Genomic DNA, 20,374 nt, shown 5'->3' on the forward strand with positions numbered 1-20,374 from the left:
AATCTGAAAGTGTCCTCATTAGTACCAGTCATTAAATAGTTATCAATGTTGAAAAGTAAATGTGTTTATTCTTGAAAGTGGAAAAAGTGATGCTACAAGTTTGTTTTTTTTTTAATTTGAGGATACATTTTTATGAAAAGTGATTATTGAAACCTTAAAAGCTTAAAAACTGTTTTCTTGTCAGGCAAAGCAAAAATGTAAATCTAGTCACTTCTCTGATTTAAATTAAAAAATATATAAAAGTGGTAAATTTATATATAACCAATATAATCCAATTTCCAACAATTTGCTTAATTAAAATTAATTTAATTTAATTAGAATTAAAATACCTAACTGAGTCTTGGTGAACATGCACACTGGCTGGCCTCCATCACCTTCTTCCTTCCCTTTACTTTCTCTCTTTCTCTTTTCTGCATCCCTTCATCCCCTTCTCCTCATTCTGCTTATGCAGTTTGTTTTACTTGGACCCATTTCTGTTTGACATTATTGTTGTGGTTTCTGGAGATTATATCACTTGACAAAATAATATTACACTAAACATTTCATAACTCAACAACTACTGCTTAATATGCAGTTTGTTCTTGGAGATCACATTTAAAACTACTTGGACCATGATGAAAGGTCCAACTAAATCAGTGCACAATCAGCAAATCAAATGTTAAATTCAAATTTTATAAATAAAATTTCCATCAACATATTGGCAAAATCTTCTTAATTAGATTATCTTTCTAGAATAAATAGAATTAAAATTCCGTTTACATTAAATCCAGTTTTACATTTTGTTGCTCAAAGCAAACGATAAGACATTCTGGGTCCAAGCAGAACTTTGGGTAAACCTGTAGGGAGGACATGAATACAGTTGGATGAAGAGATTAACTGATGTAAAAGATTTTATTGTTAAGTTGGTGGAAATGTGTCTTTTTCTTCATATTAGTCTTAGCCAGGCGCAGCATTTGGTAAAGGCTTTGTATGGATGTACAGACTAAACCTGATGTTCATCTTAGCCCCGTCTTTGACAGACAAGGCGACGACCCAGTTTCAGTGTCTATGTGTAGGAAAGAAGGTTGTTGTCTATTATTTCTTTTTTTTTTTCTGGCATTTCTGTTCTTTTGAACATTGTGGGTTGAGTTAAGCTGCAACATGTAACTGTTATTTAATCAAATTGTCAGTATGTTGTGACAGGGTTGTATGAGACAGATAATCTTCTTTCTCCTGGTGCTCCAAGTGCTAACTAGAAGCAACTAATCAGAGCCAGGAGGAGGGTCTTAGTGCTGTCAGTCACCCCTCTGTGTGGCGCTGCTCATCCCTGTCTCCTTCTCTCTGATACGCTGCAGCTAGCAAAGCCTATCACGAATGCTCAGGCTAGTTAGCATAACCATTCACAATGGTGGATAAACAGTTTTCCTGTAAAAGTACGTTGTTTCTCCCTCATTAGCACATTTAGCAGCAAGTACATGAGATTGATTGACAGTGCTAAGACCTTCCTCCTGGCTCTAATTGTTTGTTTTTGGTTGGGATGACTTAGAAGCTTTTCATTTCTTTAACTGGCAATAGTAGCTTGCTACTTTAAAAAAAATTCTGCTTTGAAGCTATAAAATAAATTAATGCAGTAATTAATTTGAAAATGTCCCCTCATTGTTGCCATACCTCACTTCTGTTTGCTCAGTAAAGCTAGCAATGGATAAAAAGAAAGACTTGCTAATATGATCCATTTTGCTTTAAGCTTTGACCAGATGGTGCTTTGGACAAATCCAAACTAATTTGCGTTCTTAGCAAAGGTGAATTTAATTACCACTGAAGCAGTTTGTCATTTACATATCAGCTGAAGGCGAAACAACCCGGTGTGGCAGCGACGGTGGAGGCAGGAGGGTCTGACTCCGCTCCAACCGTTTGGAGCGAGAGGTGGGCCACTGCCGAGGGAAACTGACAGCAGAAACAGACCGGCGGTCGTTGGGTAGCAAAAAATACCAACCTGTAAATATTGTTGAAGACGAATGGATGTGATTCAGGAAAGATCTGCTTTCAAAACAAAGCAGAAATGTTGGAAGCTGCAGTTTACACTAATTGCTGCGGTTTTTCAAACAGTGAATGTTCTTAACCAAAAAATGTTTATCATGCTTTTAATTAAGTTATATTGTGCATTTTTTACATGAAAAATCAATTTCTACACTTTTAAACAGCGTTTGACTAAAAACACACAATAAACAATAAAAGTCAACAACTTTGACTTTTATTGTCAATATTGTTATATTTGCGACGTAATTGATGCGATTCATCTTTATCACGTTTCCTTGAAAAGTGATCAATACTAATTAAGCGCGATTAATTTGAACAGATTTGCTATTAATTAGTTTATTTTATTAATCGGTTAACTTAAACCTTTTAGTCAAAACAGAGTGTAAAGGTAAATTTTAGAGAATATATGCAGTGGAGTTGAAGGCTGTCAGATAATGTTACAGGACAAATGGAAGGAAAGCAGAACATTTTGGAAGATTTATTATACCAGAAGAAAAAGGATCCTATTTCTAGGCTGAACACATTATTATAAGAGAGACAGTCTGGACATGGAGTCAGTGAGAAATATTCATCAGAGTCAAACTCTGGCTGATGGAGAACATCTCAAACACTCAGAGGATAAATTGCCATCAAACTCAGAAAGAAAAGAGGAGACGTACAGAGATGAGTAAATGTTGTGACTTCAGGGAAGGGAGAAGATGAAAGAGAAGGAAAAAATGTAGAAAAATGTAAAAATTGATAGCAAATCTGCTCTTCTCGACCCTGGGTTCAAATAGGTATGCTAATAAATGCTAACCGGCTAACAGGGCATGGTGTGCATTAAAAAGCCAATTAGAAGGCCAACACAGCTGTACTCAGAAGGATGCAGCCGACAAGCTGTCCAGACGATCTGATTTAGATGAATCCATACTCCGAGGTGGGATTAGCGTCAGACACTGGTTAGATAAACACAGGAGTGGTGGAGAGTACAGAGGTAATAAAAACACCTTTAAAGAAAGTTGCAAACAGGAAGCATGAAAGTAAAGCTCCAACTTTATGTAGGGTTAAAACGAGATAAGACAACGAGTTTGTGAGAATATTTATAAGGAGTAGAGATAAATGAAGATGGAATTGCATTCTGACAGAAGAACATTTACAATGTTGGAGAACATTTTCTCTGGTCATTTATATTTTAAACCTGTACGCTTTAGCCAGTTGTCCCTGTGGGATAGACAAGGTTCTTTTTTAAATGGAAAGTGCTTTACACACTTTTTACTCCCCATAAATTATTCTGCGACAAAACTTTTCAGGAAGGGAGCATGTCCAATTGTCCGATCATTCTTTTAAGAAATTGTTACATGTGTTTCAGAGGGGATTTGAACAAAGCTGGAGGGGGATGTTGCTGATAATTTAATGTAAAATTCAACATCGGTGGACACAGCTGAAGTCTTAATGGGGATCTGGTGTTTCTACAGCCTCAGGACTCAAACTGCCACTACCACAAGATACACGTTTTTATTGAAATGTTGAAAGCAGAATTGATGAATAATTAATGTTTCGGCTACTCCCTAAACAAGGGCGTATTTTAGTGTACAATGCCTGAACAGCAGACCTCAGCTGAGAAACTGAGGAACGATGACATATCTGGATCTGCAAATTAATAAGAAAATCTGCAGTCTTTCTGGGGATTTTAATCTTATCTATATACAGTATATATATATATATATATATAACATTTTGATCTAAAGTTTCCACATACCTACAATAGAAAATTAACTTTGATTTCATCTGGAACATAAACACACACGTTTATGTTCCAGATCATAAACTTCAAGGGAAAACGTGGGGACAAATACACAAACCAGGAAGTAAACAATAGAAGTGTTACCTCTGGCTAAATGGTGCCTTCGACTGCTTCAGGGTGCAGAAACAAAAGTTCCTGCAGAAATCTGACTGGAGGCACATAAACACTTTGGAAAAGGTTTACACAACTCATAGAAAAACTAAATGATGTGCACATACAACACCTTCAAAGTATTTATACCTCAAAGTTTTTGTTGTTTTATCAAATAACAACCACCTGATAAAACAATCATCTTATTTTGGTTTTATATGGCAAATAAATTCAATGTAGTGCATCATATTAAAGTGAAAGAAAAAATACTTTGTTTTAGTAAATTAGAATCTAGTGGCATGAATATTTATTATTTAACTCAAAGAGTTAATAAAACTGGAGCTTTGATCTATTTTCCATTGCAGGTAAAATACTTACAATGATCTATTATCACACATTCAATAATCCCAGAATAATAATCTATTTTGTAACCGCGAATATGAGAGATAGGACCATGTTATCAAAGCACCAATGAAGAACTGTTTTATGTATTCAGTATGTTGGTTCTCCTCAGCAAACACTGTTTTGCATGTTGACAACAATAATTGCTGACTGCGCAGAATTTTCTATACGGTTTGTGTTCAACTTGTAAATAGGACAATGACTTTGTTCTGGCAACTTTTCCTTTAAGTTCACATTTCTGGTTTACCAGGAACTAATAGTTGTTCCGTCAAACGATTCTCCCACCTGAGCTGTGATTCTGTGCAGCTCCTCCAGAGTTACCATGAGCCTCAGCTTCTTTGATTAATTATTTCCTTCTCATGGATGCCAGTTTAGGTGGACATGTCATGCTCAGATAGTGGAGGGAATAGTTTTCAGTGAAATATGCATCATTTAAGTTAACATTTTATAACCAAACTGTTTTAAAGTAATGCTGCTGCTTTGTTATTCCAATATCATTTCATGCAATGTGAATAACTTACACTGTGTGGACTGGAATACATCTCTGCTAATTATTAGTTTAAATAATGATGTGTTCAGAAAAGAGGTGGTCAGAAACAAAAATATATCTGTATTTTTAATTTAGAAATACCGATATATTTTATTTTCCCCAGTAGTTGGATAAACTGTTTATTATCAAGAGTTTGTTTGGCGTGAACTGAAAGCCGAAATTAATGGTATTTAATGAATTTAATTTATGGTAGGAGAAGTTGATGAGATGTCTGCAGCAGGTAAGAGTTTAAGTGTTCAACATTTTATTTTAGCACAAAAAATAAAAACCAAGAAAAAAATAACTTTGGTGTATAAAATCCTGAAATGTGGAAAACAAACAAGCATTTGGTTTTATGCAACTGGTTAGAATCAGTCGACTTTGTTGATCATGACTGTGTGAACAAATAAAGATTTTTGGTTTTGGTTTTGAAGTACTCACAGCATACAGACAAAGTATAAACATATAAACTTCAAACTAAACGAAATAAGGATACATGAGCAATATTTATATATATTTGCAACCATTTGTTTTGCTAAATGTTGCTTTTGGCATTTGTAATTGTCGTGGGTGTAATTAGTTGCTTCCTCTTCATTCCTCTAATAATTTTGAACCAACTCAAATATGAAAACATAAAATAAAATCGGATTAATGATGATTTTTATATGGTTACATAGTTGCTTTGTTGCATCCATTGTTTTGTGCATTCCAGCTTCCATGTCACCATCTTCTCTTCTTGCTCTATCCATCACAACAGAAATATTCTTCTATCCACATTTTGACATTATAACCTACTGAGGCAATTATAAAAAATACAGATTTATGCTATTCAGTTAATTGTGTGAAATATGAACAATCATAGAGGCTGTTAAAAGTACGTCTAAAATGATAAAACTTTGCGTTTTGAAACTAATTCTAGTAGTTTAATAATCTGTTTGTTCTGCTAACAATGGATTTTTAAAAATTGAGCCAGAAGCTTTGACCTCCACTCGCTGTGACAGAACGTGTTGAAAGTCGGAGACAAAAGAGGCGAATGAGATTTGTCCCTGAACAATCTGGCTTCATGTTCACGGTTTCTCTTCACACGACAGCTCAGGGATTGAAGAGATTTTATCTGGCTGCAGATTTATTCTGTAGGTGTTTATTTTGACCCATTTTATAAATTGCTCATGAAGCTCTGGGATGTCAACCTGTAATAATTCAACTTTGAAACCTGCCACCTAGATGAATCCTCTAATCTTTATGTACCACATAACAGCGTATTTGCTGAAGATCTATTAAATGTCCACACTGTCATCATTTATATAAATCAGTTTATTGTTTTCAGTGCTGAACCATGTTTATATTTGATGCTATGTGCAACTTCTCCAAAGAGGTGAAGTAAAATAAATGGGTTTTTCAGTATTCAGATCACTGCCAGAACCTCAAGACAAACGTGTGTTTGAGTTCAAAAATCCTGCTGAAGCTCTGCAGGAAATTATAATTAGAGTGGAAAACATTCTGTCAGAGTGAAGTATGATTTTGTTTTTTTCTCTCACTGTCAAGAGAAACAGAATAAAGATGTGAGGGAATGGAAGTAATGAAAACATGCAGATGAAATAGATGTCTTTTTCACAACAACATCTCTGACTGGAGTCTCACTCCCTTTTATGTTTCTCTCTATCTTCCTGTTTCCTGTCTTTGGCTCCACCCTTCCTGTTCCGTCCTGTACCTGCCTTGCCCTTGCTCCAATAGAGAGATTCACACATGGAGAACTCTGAGCGTGGGGTATTGTATGTTTACTTTTAGACATGAACACATCCACTCCGTTGCTCACTGTGACTCTCACTGCTGCTTTGCTCACATTTTTCATTTTCCTAATATATTGTTGTTCCTGTAATGAAAATAGGATAAATTCAAAACAGACAACAGGATTTAGATCTTTACTAGAAGTTTATATTTATATTTATTCACCATGTTGCCTAAGCTTTGTTTTTACGGTTTCCATTCTGCTGTAATATTTGCGTCTACTTAAGTTGTGTTTGACATGTTATCTCATTCATTACATAGAACTTACGACCTATACAGCAATTTGTAGTGGAAAAGGTTAAACACATGGTTTTGCTTTTGATGATTATTTTTTTAATGCAGTTTAGTTTAATTATATAATGGCAATTCTCAACATGCACGTAAAAGCAATTTACAAAGAATTAAATTTAATCCAATCACACATATATTCCAACTGATCCTAGTTTTTGAACAGTTCAATCAACTTCAATTAATTATTTTGTATATATTATTATTTATACACTGATTTCCATCATTCACTCCTTCTATTACAGATAACTACGCACTAATTGTACTCGGCTGTCGTAATAGATCTGGATACAAAATTGTTGTTAAATTCAGAGTTATATATATTGACTATTTTAATCTAATCCCAACCACAATCAGCCTAGTTATTTATATATAACAAGAAAATGTTAATATGATCTACCAAAGACCCTTGTTGGAAGGTATTTTTTGCTATAAAAGTTGACAAATATTACTTTTTAGTTGTAACTTATTAAACATATGTGACTTCTGTAGATTACATAAAACAAAGGAATGCATTTCCGTTGGTTTATAAGGAGGAGAAAATAATGACAGTTTTTTAAACCCGACTATGGAATGATTTAGCCATCAGATGGTGTGTATAATGAATAATCAAACTCTTTAGACATATCCTCAGGCTCAGTGTATTCTCATTCCACCCTGGAGAAAAGCACAAATCCCACAGCAAAACGGTATTGTTCGTTTTTGCCATGGAGCATAACTAATTTAAGGCAGTAAGAAGATTTACAAATGTGGCTGCTTAAAATAAATACAGACAAACTGACTCATGCAAAAGTGTCAAGTATGAAAGCAGCTAACACACAGTTTGATTTAACTGCTAGAAAAGTAATTTTAATGGCTCTGAGTAGCAGTTGACCCGAGTCCTCAGTGAGAATCCTGGTTCTTCACATCCAGTTGCTCCTTCTACCACCTGGTGCAGATATTCATGGATTCTCCCTAAAAACCTTTAAAAAACAACAGAGAAAACAGTTAATTTCCTACCAGATTGAGACACAAAGTATTTGAAGAAACCGATATCCTCGTTAAACTACTCACAGTTCTAGCTTGGGGCAGCAGACGTGCTGCTTACCTCCTAAAACTTTTGGCATTAATGTTGTGCTGACACAGTTCACATTCAAATATTAATTGCTGCGGTTACAAATCCCCATTCTGTTGAAAAGACTCAGAGAATGTGCTGTCCTAAGCAACACTTACAGACGAGAGTGTGAAACATGAAACACCTAATATATTAGTCTGAGTGACACGTGTGTAATTTTCTCTTGGCTGTTTGAGGGCTGGGAAGCCACAAGGAGTTTAAGCTCTACTCAGCACCATTACACAGCCAGATCTGTGACACTTCACAGCTTAAAATGCAGGCTTCTCTGTTCCTCTGAGAGCTTTAATGCATGCCATTACACAAGTCCTCATTTATGCACCAGCACATATTCTTTGTTTTCCTTCATTGCTAAAAAGTGCATCTTTTTTAGCTGTACATTGTAAAATGGCTGCATGTGACATTTGGCTTTCATTATTTAGTGGAGATTTAGGCTAACTAACATGAAACGCTTTTAGTGAACATTTCCCTATATAGTCGTACTGCACACAGTCAATTTCTACTGATATTGTTTTTTGTGCACCAGATTTTATGTGCAATACTTTTTAGTAATTTACTTTGATGTCTTGTAAAAATAACACCACCATCCTGCGGTGTTGTTTGTACATGTGTCATCCACCATCATAAATTTTATGACAGAAAATTAGGCAGAGAAACGATAGTTTTGCCTGGCATGGTGCAGGCTGTTGTGGGAGCAGGTTGGTGTAATTGAATTGTAGATCAGAATAAACAATTATGTAGGAACTGAAACCAGCCAACCGCCTCCAGTATTAGGGGAAAAAAGAGGTTAAATAATTAGTGAAAGTTTGTAGGTTAGAAATTGTGTTTGGCTCTAACAAATAAAATATAGATGGATGATTAAGCAGGGGGATATGTGGTAATATCTTTCCAAATGAAAGTGACGCTCCTTAAATATCTCCACCCACACTGTTCTGGGCTCTGAGACAATCTGAGCAAGCAGTGGATTTGTCTTTCTCCAATATAATCCTACTTTACACTTAAATTTACATACACCTCCTTACTTCAGCTTCACTACTGGATACTGGGCTTTGCTTTTTAGATATTACAGACAGAAACATAGACATCAGAAAAACATGTTTCCATAAATGTTGATACAATATGGGAGAAAAATGAAACTTCTTTTGGTTTCTATCTAAATGTACCACTCTCTAAAATTTAGGAAAAATTTGATTCTGCTGCCCTTTACAACTTTATTGTGAGTTTATTAAAGATTGAACACATTTTCATGTTTTCAGCTTGATGTCTGGACTTTGACTGGGCCAGGCTAACATTTTAACACTAGACTTTTCTAGAATATCTGAGATAATATTCCTGTTTATGTTTAGATCAAGCAACAGAAAGAGAGCTTCAAATTTGTCTCTAGAGTACTTTGGCAAACAGAAAACCTGATGGTCAATTAAATGAGTTGAGTTTGCTGAGTTCTGCAGGCCAAAACAAACAAAAATCCTCCTCCACCAAGACAAGGCAATTATATTTTCATGGTACATTTTCAGCAACAATCCAAAGTTCTTGACAGTTGGTATGAGTTTGATATTTTTTCCAACGTAACAAAGTGGAAACAGCTAATTTGAGCTTAGTTTTTAACTTGACTGTATCAGCAGAAGTCAGAACTAGTGCATAGAAGACGAGGATGTAGGTAGTACACAACAAAAATCCATATTAATCTTTATGTTTTATTTTCACTGAGTGGGCCTTTTATGTGTTAATTTTGATTAACTAATTACATCAATTTTAATGCGTTAAAAAAGTTAACGCAATTAATTGCGTTTTTCACATAAAAGGGTCCCAGTCGGCACTTTTGTATTTGCGTCTTTCTGGTCCACCTGTAAATCTGACGCACAGGTTACAACAAAACCGCCTCTCTTGGCTCGTTGGGGGTTAATTTTTGCTTCAAAAACAATTTTATTGGACACTGGAAAACACTGTCGTTGAGTGCAAGTTGTGCAAAATGGATTTGGCCTACCAACAAAACTGTTTAAGCTTAAAATAGCGTCTCAGTGCTAAACATGTGGCATCAATGGTAATGTCTGTGTTCACATTTCTAAAGGATTTCTTTCAAACAGCTGACAGGTGTGAACACAGATCCGAAATGTAGGTTGTGACTAAAATGTGTCCTAAGACTGTGCCCTGAGGTTCACCTTCTGTGACCTGGAGAAAGACAGAGCTATTCATCAGCACACATTGTGTTTTACTTGCCATGTAATCTGCAAACCAATAGGCAGCTTGTTTGGAGATTCTAATCTAGAGAAGTATTTCTAAAAATAAATAGCACAAACACAATAACTCAAAATATTGTAAAGTCAAGGCCTTAAACACCATTAAGAAGTTTTAGAGTGGCAGTAACAGTGATGTTTTGCTTTTTAAAGCCTGAATGAAGAGCTTAGACTGTTCTTTTATTCTGAAAAGTCTCTTCAGTTGATCCTAGTCCAGTTTTTCAAATAGTTTCACCAGAATACATAATCTTGGGCCTTTAATAATTCATGACTGAGGGTTTGCCTCCTCTTAGCAATCGAAGAACAAATGGAAAACTCCAAACTTTAGAAACTTCGTTTTCAATAATGCTTAGATTAAAAGTTAGAGGCTCAGCAATTAAAACAACATTTTTTATTAAAAAATAAAAAATATAAACAATCATATCCAGCTGCTTTAAAAAATCAGAGAGACAAGTTTAAGATTAAAATAACAATCATCAATGGGGCAGATACAGTAAGTACATCATTAAACAGTTTTTTTCTAACTTCACTGTTTAATGAAGTTAGTCTCTGAGTTAAGATGACAAAAATACTCGGTCTTAGTTCAAGACTTTTATGCTGAATTTGTATTTTTTTCCTAGATAAATTGGGCACATTACCACTGATGCACACTAGCAGTGCTGAGCTGGGCTTGACCCCCATTCTAGATGTGACACATGGCTGAATAATGCACTCTGCAGCTTGCTGAGATAAATGCTTGGACGTGCACTTATAGCACTTTTAAAATAGCTGAGGGCTAGCCACAAAGATTCATATTTTTATACACGGCCCACATTTCTCATTCAGTCCTTTTATTTCTAGTTAAGAAATATTTTTTCTCTAAAACGTTATTATTCAAAATGCTTCATGAGCGCTCAGGACTTTTTTACCCACTTTTCAATTCCCAAAAGTGGGTGGACATTGAACCCAAGTTCCTCCACTAGCAAACATTTCTGATCATTGGATTTTTGGAAAAGGAACCATAAATGTTGGCATTAAAATTAGTTTCTCATTTTACTTAACATGTAATTCAACCAACAAAGTGATGCAATAAAATTCAAGTTCCATTTTAAGATTTTTTTTTAAAATTATAAACATTTAATTTTTAATATCTGCTGGTTTAAGAAATACAATCTTCTTTAGGTTTCACTTTATAGCTAAAGCTGAAGTATGCAAAATCTTTTTTAAAGGTCTGAGTCTTGAGTTTTCAGTTCGTAGTTGTATCTATTGTTGCCTGTCAATGATATTTGATTTGTACAACTACATTTATATAAGCATGGAAAGTGTTTATTTTAAATAGACCGTTTAAATAATGTCTGATCCAAAAATGCTTGCTGGAAGCTACTAAATCATGGTCAAAAGTCTTAGTTGTGCTTTCCAAACTTACAACCTTGCCAATTCATGACAAGGGATAGGGTTAGGGTACTTGTGTTACTTGTGTTGCCATGAACGCTTTGCGTCGTAATGTTTTATCACCTACGTTTTCTGGATTATCCATAACTTCAGGACAAATTCATTTGCAGTAAATATGCCTTTAGAACATGGAAGTCTCCACCAAGCTCTAAAATATTTAACATTAGAGTGAAACGATACAGAATTACATTTCCACCAGAGCAGAACTTCCTCGATATTGGAAGCAGAAAGGTTTGAAGGCATCACAACACACAGCAGAAACATATTTTCTGTCTAAAAACACGTTTTAGGAAAGATTGAAAATCTACAGAATTAGTACAAATTGATGCTCCCTACAGAAACATCTAGAAAACAATTTTTCTGGAGAAGAAATTGTGAGAGATATGAGATCCAGTTCCAGTTCATGAGATCCATGAAATCCACACAATCCGTGTGTGGATTTATTTCTTATCAGCCGGATTGGGGTTTAATCCAAGAACAGTGCCAAGAATCCAGATAGGGATCAAAGACCCACATAGTCCAACAACCCAGGAACAATTTGCTGTTCTGTGGGTTTTGCAGCATAATGTAGCACCATGTCACAAGGCTAATGTGATAACAAAAGTGGCTCATATACCAGACGACCGGAGGAATTAGGAAACTCCCCAGATCTGAACCCGATGGAGAACCTGAGTTCATTTCTTAAAAAAGCCCATCGAAAAGAAGAAGAATCAACGTTGGAAGTATTGACTCTTCACATAACATGATGTTATATCTGCCAATCTTGGAGCACAGCCTTTTGTATTGAAAGCATATTCTTATCTAGCAGGCAAAATATTTCACATTCAGCTTAGTCATTAAAGTTTTCTTCATATTCTTCCAAGACATTCTTGACATATTCTTGTAGCCTTAATATTACAGATGAAACATCTGCAATCTGCACATGATGTTTGTGTTTCCATGTGTTTCAGCTGATAGTATTCATATAAGCCTATGATAAACTGCAGCCATCCTATCAGTGTGGAAATTTGTTTGCAACAGGAGTCATCCATATGTATAAGAAAAGAACTGCAGTCTGCGAGAGGGAAGAAGTGTGTTTAAATGAAATCATCATCCAAACAGAGTAAGAACAACATAGAATGCTGTATGTGGATGGAGTGATTTCCATAAGTCTATCACAGCTCTGCTTTTTCTGTTTCTGCTTCAGTCTGTGAAAAGACCCACTGATTTATGGATGGCCGTTAGTGAAAGTTTGTGTTTCCCCTTCAGGATCTGACCAACATCCTGACACTGCGGTTAGAAAAGAAAATAATTCAGGGCCTCTTTACACAACAGTAAACACGATCATTTTGTTGCCGTTTGGCTTCTCGTTTACATGGTAACGGCGTTTTGGTCGGACAAAAATGCAAAGGTTACATAACAGACTTCAGAGATATTAGACACATAAAGTAAATCATGTCTATGTAAATGCAAACCAAACACATTTCCCAGTTTTCAGCCGAGCAAAACAGCAACAATGGTGGCCCTCCGTGTTCTGCCTATTCTGCTGCATCGCTCCAGATTATTTGCCATCTTAAAGTAAAACTGCGATATATTTAACTAATGTCCTTCATTGAGAAAAAAATTATGATGCTGATATTCATGCAAATAGATTTTCTTGCCATTTCATGCAAATCTCAAAAGGTGCAGCATCCCATTATGATCCCAACACAGACCAGATCCTCACCACATCCTGATGTGCTTGAACTCTACCAGGATGCAGGAATGAGTTCAAAGGTCACACCACTGCTGGTACTGCATTGGTCAGCTCTGCTTCACATTTTTAACGACCAAGCGACACCATCTTGTGCTGATGCCAGCTTATGGATGCCCTTCATGTTCCACCCAGGAGCCCTGAGATGGAAGTTTTGTTCATGCTGGAGGCCCTCTGGAAACCTTCACGCTCTGCGAAGTCTAATGAGGAATCCACTGCATTCCTATTGGACGAATGACAAACTCACTGTTCATTTGATTTGGCTGATTTTATCTTATTTTCCATGTGTACTTAGGCACAGACGGATACAACAAAGTATTAGGTCCATTTTAGATAGGAGGATTAAAATAACTGACAATGAAAACGTACATTTTTACAAAAATTCTAAATTTTACAAGAGCATTTATATTCCTCTGATCTCAACATTCAACATATTTCACAAAATATACTCCCAATTTTTTCTTGATTTAAAGTTTGATTTAATAATAAACCTAATATTTCCTGATGATATAAAGTCAGAAATTTGTGAAAAGAATAAAGAAACCCCTCAAAAATGTACCGAGATTATAAAATCAGATATTTTCAACAAAAATTATGGAAGTCCTCTAGGATTGAAGTGATAAATTTAGAAAATACACACTGGAATGTTTTCAAATGTTTAGGTGGTAGAACCTGGCTTCGAGAATATCTGAGTTATAATATCGCAATTTATTCCATTTAATTGTGAAATTTGACTTTTCAACAACAGATAATATCAGTTTTTTTCATAGTAAATATGTGAAATTACTCTCAAACTTTCTGAGCTTTTTGGACCATAATTATTTTTATTTCTTTGCAGTGGCCTTCAATAGTTTATGTACCTCGCTTTGGAAGTAATTGTTCTGCAAATTGAAGCTAAAGTTACAGTAAGAAAAAAAAGCTTTATTCATGTGCAAAGAGTATGACAGAGTACTAAAGAGAATAATTGCATTGTTAAAAAAAATATCTAATTCATTAAAGGAAAAAATAGCCAAGGCAACTTGGTCAAATGTGGAAAGGAGACATTCTGCCTCTTTGACCCGTCTCTCAAAAGAACCAAGAATAGCATAAGATACACTGCAGCCTTCAGTTGCTTCAGTTAGGTCAACACGTATGATTCTTTAATGAGAAAAGGATTGGAAAAAGCAGCATTTAATGGGAGCTTAATGGCTAAAATCATCTCTAACCATCAAGAACACAAAGACAATTCTTAGAAAATGAGGAAAAGTATTTTTCTGTGGACTCGTGAGACAAAAGCGGACCTTTATGGACACACACCTTCCTGTAAGGAAGGTGTGTGTCTTTCCTTACAGGAAGGTGTGTGTCCCATTCCCTCTGGTATGAAACTAACAGAGCATTTCAAAAGAAATGAGGCCGACTGTCGATCATAGTGTTGATTTCCCCTTTCAGGACCTGGACAGGCTGATGAATCCTTGGTTTCTGCTGTTTTGGACTAAGACAACGTCTGGTCATCAGTGTGTGACCTTTGCCTTAAGCTGGATAATGATCCACAGCAGAGCACCAAGTCTGCTGCATAATGGCTGAAAAGTAATAGGCAAATAGAAGGAAGATTTGTGGTACAAAGTTTTTTACCACTGAAAATTTGTGATCCAAACTTGAGCTCAGTTCCACCTGTACTGGATCAGTCTAACCCACACAGATGCAATGAAATGAAGATGTACATGATCAGATTTTATATACGAAGTTAAATGTCACACAGAAACAAATACGTCTCCACTGTCTCTCTGCCAAGCTTTTTTTTTTTTTACACTTTATTAATATTTATGGGCAGTTTTAACTGCTGTGGCTTTTACAGCCCGGCTCCTAGCGCGCTGCATTTTATTAATATCATAAGGACAATGTCAGCAGAGGCCCTAAAAAGGGGTTATGGTTATGACTGTGTGTGCATCTGCCATTTGAAAAGAGTGCAGTGTGAACAGTGGGTGGGTTGCAAATGTGTTTAAGTGCATGTCTGTTAAATGGGGTGTGTTAGTGTGTGTGTAAAGACTAAGAATTTAAATGTGTCAGCCTTTTCTTTTACTTTCTCCTTTGACCATTTTCTTAAGTTTCAACCATTTTTTCCTTTCCAAAGAGAGAAAGAAGCAACCTGTAGATGGTTACCGGCACTTAAAGCAAGGATGCAGATATTGATCCTTTTAGTCCTACTGGACCTACTGGTTCCTCCACACCATCTAAAGCCTATGAAGTGTGAGTTTATGTGTGTTGTTTGTTCCAGTCGTTGGTGTCTCATTGGACGATCGGTGCACGTTGGGGTGGGAAGCCATTGAAAAGAAATCAAAATAACAGTAAATTTTTGCTTGGGACTTATTTTTTGCGGAGCAGTTCTTTAAACCACACCTACAGCATCAGTACAGAGTGATTGAAACCTTTCATCAGACTGATAAATCCTCCTTATTTCCGTTTGTTCTCTGCATCCATTTCTCTCCTGTCTGTCTTCACTCAGCCTCTCTCTCATTCCTGTCTGAACAAATCAGCCAGTTGGTGATGGAGGCCACAGCTGTGCCTGTGAAGGCCTTTTTGTTGCATAACTTTTACTAAATGGTTGGAAAGCATACACACGACTAGATATGCAATTATTATAAAAATGAGATATCTTTTTAAATGCCAGTGTAGATTATTGGTCAAGCAGGAGTTTAAGTTGAAGGTAATTAGTCGTCTTCTCTTGCTTTTTGAAGACGTTTCACTCCTCATCCAAAATCTTCAGGTCTGAAGAAGTTTTTAGGATGAGAGATAAAATGTCTTGAAGAAACAAGCACTTAAGATATGCAATTTTAATTCTTTCAAATCTAACTTTGAGTGTGTACAGGCATTCATTATTTCTTAAAGATTAAGCTGAAGTGTGTAAAAACCCAACTACCACAATGATGTAGTGGTTTCATTACATCATTGGGCAGCAGCACTTTAAAAAGTTTCAAAATGGCCGTCTAACCCTTCCAAGATTGTTGGCCAACAACTCTCCTGTCTCTAAGGTCATCACAGCTTTTCTTAGCTTAAATTTAACAAAAGACTTTTGTAAGACAAACAAAATGAAAATGTTGTTTTTGTTTTGCATTTCAGCAATACAAAACAAACTAATACAAAGCAAATCATTTCAGATATTAACTTTGTTGAACAGCTCAAAATTACAATAAATACAAAATATCTACATCTAGATAACTTAGAGGGCCTGCAAAATTTATTTTATTTTATTTTTTAATAAAGTAAGGAAAGTAAAGTGGGGAGTAAATATGAGGACACAAACAAACTAAATTCCTAGCTTGTGTAGGCTAACAGATTTATTTTTCACTCAAATCATGAACTAATCCAATGTGTTTGTCTTCTTCTGGGTTTTTGCTCTGTTGTCATCATCGGCCTCACCTCACCATGCTTCAGAAGACATGCTTATTCCTACTCTTATTACCTGTAAGTAGAGACTTCACATCAGGAACTCCTGCTTTCTCAGCCCATCGTACGTTCTTTTGTTGAAATGTTTGTCCTGTTTAGCTTTCACCACACTTAACTTTCTAAAATAATAATAATTGAGAGCATGGTTAAAAGATTCTCATATTTTAGGACAAACACTGCATCCTTATTGCAAAAACACCTTTGAACATCAGTAAAACTACCATTTAGTATTACATCTCATATTTAGTTTAATATCTCAAAATGTATGTATTTGTTGTTTAAGTTGTTTTAAGTTTATTCTCAATATGTCAGGGTATTTAGTTTTACACATTTTGCAGTTTTGTAAGTTTCTGCAAAAGTAGGATTAAATACATATTTTCATTTTTTGACGGAAATCTGTGTGAGAAAATATACTTTCCAACTTTAGGGGGAGAAAAAACTCAAGTATCGTCAGAACTACAACAGTATCACATCCACTTGCTGACATTTTCACTGAAGATTTCTGCATTTTGCATGTTTTTTGTTTTTTTTACTAAACCTGCCTTTAGGTTAAAGCTGCAGCATGTAAAGCACATTTTACATATATATTAAAAAAATTATTTGTTAAAATTGTCACCATGTAGTGACGGTTTTAAAAAATATGAGACAGAGAATCTGTGAAAAGATCAAACTCCTTCCTGAGCTACTATTTCTGTGTGAAGAAATGCACCGCTCCAGAGTCAAAGACAACCAATCAGAGCCAGGAGGAGGGTTTTAGTGCTGTCAATCAACCCCAGGTATGTGCTGTTAAATGTGCTAATGGTGGAGAAACAACTGTTTATCCGCCATCGTTGGTGCAGTGAGCCTTCACTGCAGGCTCTGCCAACTGCATCACACCACAGAGCAACGGGAGAGAGACAGAGGGAATGAGCAGCGCCACATCAAGGGTGATTGACAGCATTAAAACCCACCTCCTTGATCTGACTGGTTGTTTCTAGTTAGTACTGGGAGAAGGCAGAGGGTCTTAATTTTTTTTCGCTTATCTCTCTCCTACCATACTGTCATGACATGGTGACCGTTTCAACAAATATGTAAAAAATGTATTTATAAAAGTTACATACTGCAGCTTTCTTTACTGTTCACTTTCATTTATTTAGCTTGAAAAGTGATTTTAGACCACTTTAAACAATAATTGGCAGCTTTGATGAAAAATATAAGGAAATAACGACACGACTGGATCGTTTCCCATAATAATTGAGAAATACTTCAACATCTGTTTTCTAAAATTCTTTGATCTAAATTCAGGACTAGGTTAAAAACCTAAAACTTTTTTAGTACAACCTGTATTTTTGTTGCATTCTGATGTGTTTTAAACTTATATTATTTTTTTTGTTTGTGCTATGATATAATTTGTTTATTATATGTAAAATATTGTGATAATTTCCACACATGCTGATGCAGAAGGGAACATTTGAGTTCAGCTTCCTCTGGATCGCCTGCATGCCCTGCCTCTTAAAGAGTCTCACCCTAAAAGGTCAATGTAATTCACTCTTATCTCCTTCACCAAGTGGCCATTTCCTGCTTATTAACCACTTCTAATGAAGAGCTATTATAGCTGTCTTAAGGCATGCACAAGCACGTAATGACACACACACACACACACACCGCTACGTGCTTACCTGTGTGCACGTCTGCACTCTTTTGCCCTGAGCTCATCTGAAAATCCCTGCAGAGAATCTCTGCTTCTCAAAGCATCTTCAAAGGCCTGGAAAACTCTCTAAATCTGGTGTGAGTCCTAACTAAGTGGAAAAATCATGGCCTGGCCAAAGTTTCTCCTAAAACAGCTCCCCTAAGGCTCTTTGGCAGCAGCTAAAACTGCTCCTTCATGGAGAGAGACGGGTCCATCTGGAGTGACAGCATTCAACAGATTGCTTTTAATTTTGACTTTTTTTTTTTTTTTTTTTTACCCCTCCAGGGCCTCTTTTGTTGGCTCTAGTGTCCCTTATATGACAGTAGGCTGACAGGAAACAGGGAAGGAGAGGGAGAAAGACATGCGGCAAATATCGCCGGGTCCGGGAGTCGAACCCGCGACGGCCGCGTCGAGGACTCAAGGCCTCCAAATACGGGTCGCGCTATCCACTACGCCACCACGGCACGCCCTTAGTTTTGACTTTGATGCTCAGATTTAACTTTAACTATGTTAGGGAAACATATGGAGGGGTAATAACAGATTGTAATGCAAAGCGAGTTTCAACATGAAGGATTGTTTTAACCCAAACTGTTACTATCAGCTTCACCCCTAAAGTTTCCTGGATAACTTGGTTTTGCTGTATTCACCAATATTTTATTGTTTTAAGCAACACATGAGGATTTAACTGCTTTTACTCAAAAATAGGATTAAAACTAAATTTATCTTCAAAACTTTAAGTTGTGCAAAAAGAAGAACTAAATAAATTAAATAAGTTTAGTGTCTTACATCAATTTGTAATTCACAAAAGGAAAATCTCACTATTTATACAGACCCATTCAATAACTAATTACAAACAAATTCTTAAAGGCTTTTATCGCATTAATTATGGTGAATACATGAAAACATGGCAATAAAATTTAATTACATCAGACCGATAAAAAAATCTGTACTACAGAAATGCGAGTTTAAAGAAAAGTATGTTTAATACCTGCTTAAAGGATGTAAAATTTTAATCAGACAAATGAGCCATATCAGAACAAATATTTAAATTTATAGAATATGATTGTATGTGGAAAAAACACCCCACTTCTAAATAAAACAGTTCACTGCAGTTTTTGAAAGAAATATCATATCTTTAAGCAAATTCTTACCACTGTAACTTTAACAGCAGATAGCCATACTGCAGTGTTTACTTTTCTTTTCTTTTTATTTAACCATTATTTTACCAAGAAGTTCATTTGTAAATATGTTCAGCTCATTTATTAAAAGCAGCTGTTATACCATGAAGCTAATTGAGTAGCAAAAACGCTTCTATGAATCCATAGTCAAGTGAAATAAAGCAAAAATAGTTTATTATGCTGTTAAATAAATCTAAATGCAAGTGAATACATTTACATTCACATCTACAGGGGTAGCCTGAGGAGCCATCATATGAGGGGGGAATTTAAATGTGTCAGGCTGATGCATGCCTGCAGTGTGTGTGTGTGTGTGGTGTGTGTGTTTCTCTCTTCACCACGGCCTGTAGCTCTCCATCTCGCCCTCCCTTGTTTGGGTTGTGATACTCAGATGAAAGTTTGTTTGGGTTTTGCCTGCAGCCTCCTCTGGAGCTACCGCTGTCATCCTGAGGTGACTGACTGCCTGTCTAACTGCAGACTCTAGCAGGGGATGGCTCCAGGATATTTGAGTTATTCAGCTGCCAGCCGGCTGGCTGAGGCCAGCCCGAGCATAATACAGGAGTTTCTGCCAATTCCTTGACAAGTGAAACAAATGTTGCTCCCCGTGTTTTACTGGACACCTCCGGGTCGGCCTGTGGATCCGCCGAGCACCGACTGAAATGAATGCAATCCGCTGTTCAGATTCATATTTTCTCTTTTGAAG

General features: G+C 36.1%; 1 protein-coding gene across 11 annotated transcripts in view; it reads left to right on the plus strand.

Annotated features, from left to right (window-relative positions):
- ptprt (protein tyrosine phosphatase receptor type T) overlaps window positions 1–20,374 on the plus strand; it is a 319,822-nt gene that overhangs the window by 210,263 nt on the left and 89,185 nt on the right. For 4 of the 11 annotated variants that reach the window (XM_028003113.1, XM_028003117.1, XM_028003116.1 and 1 more), the window contains one exon: window positions 6,555–6,587. The exons of 3 other annotated variants lie outside the window; for them this stretch is intronic. In XM_028003113.1, coding sequence (XP_027858914.1) covers window positions 6,555–6,587 — 33 coding nt within the window. Of the gene's footprint in view, window positions 1–6,554; window positions 6,588–16,815; window positions 16,846–20,374 lie in introns of all 11 variants that reach the window. 4 more of the 11 variants (XM_028003114.1, XM_028003121.1, XM_028003123.1 and 1 more) reach the window with 2 other exon arrangements.

This window comes from Xiphophorus couchianus, chromosome 20 (assembly GCF_001444195.1).
Source record: "Xiphophorus couchianus chromosome 20, X_couchianus-1.0, whole genome shotgun sequence".
Lineage (NCBI taxonomy): Eukaryota > Metazoa > Chordata > Actinopteri > Cyprinodontiformes > Poeciliidae > Xiphophorus > Xiphophorus couchianus.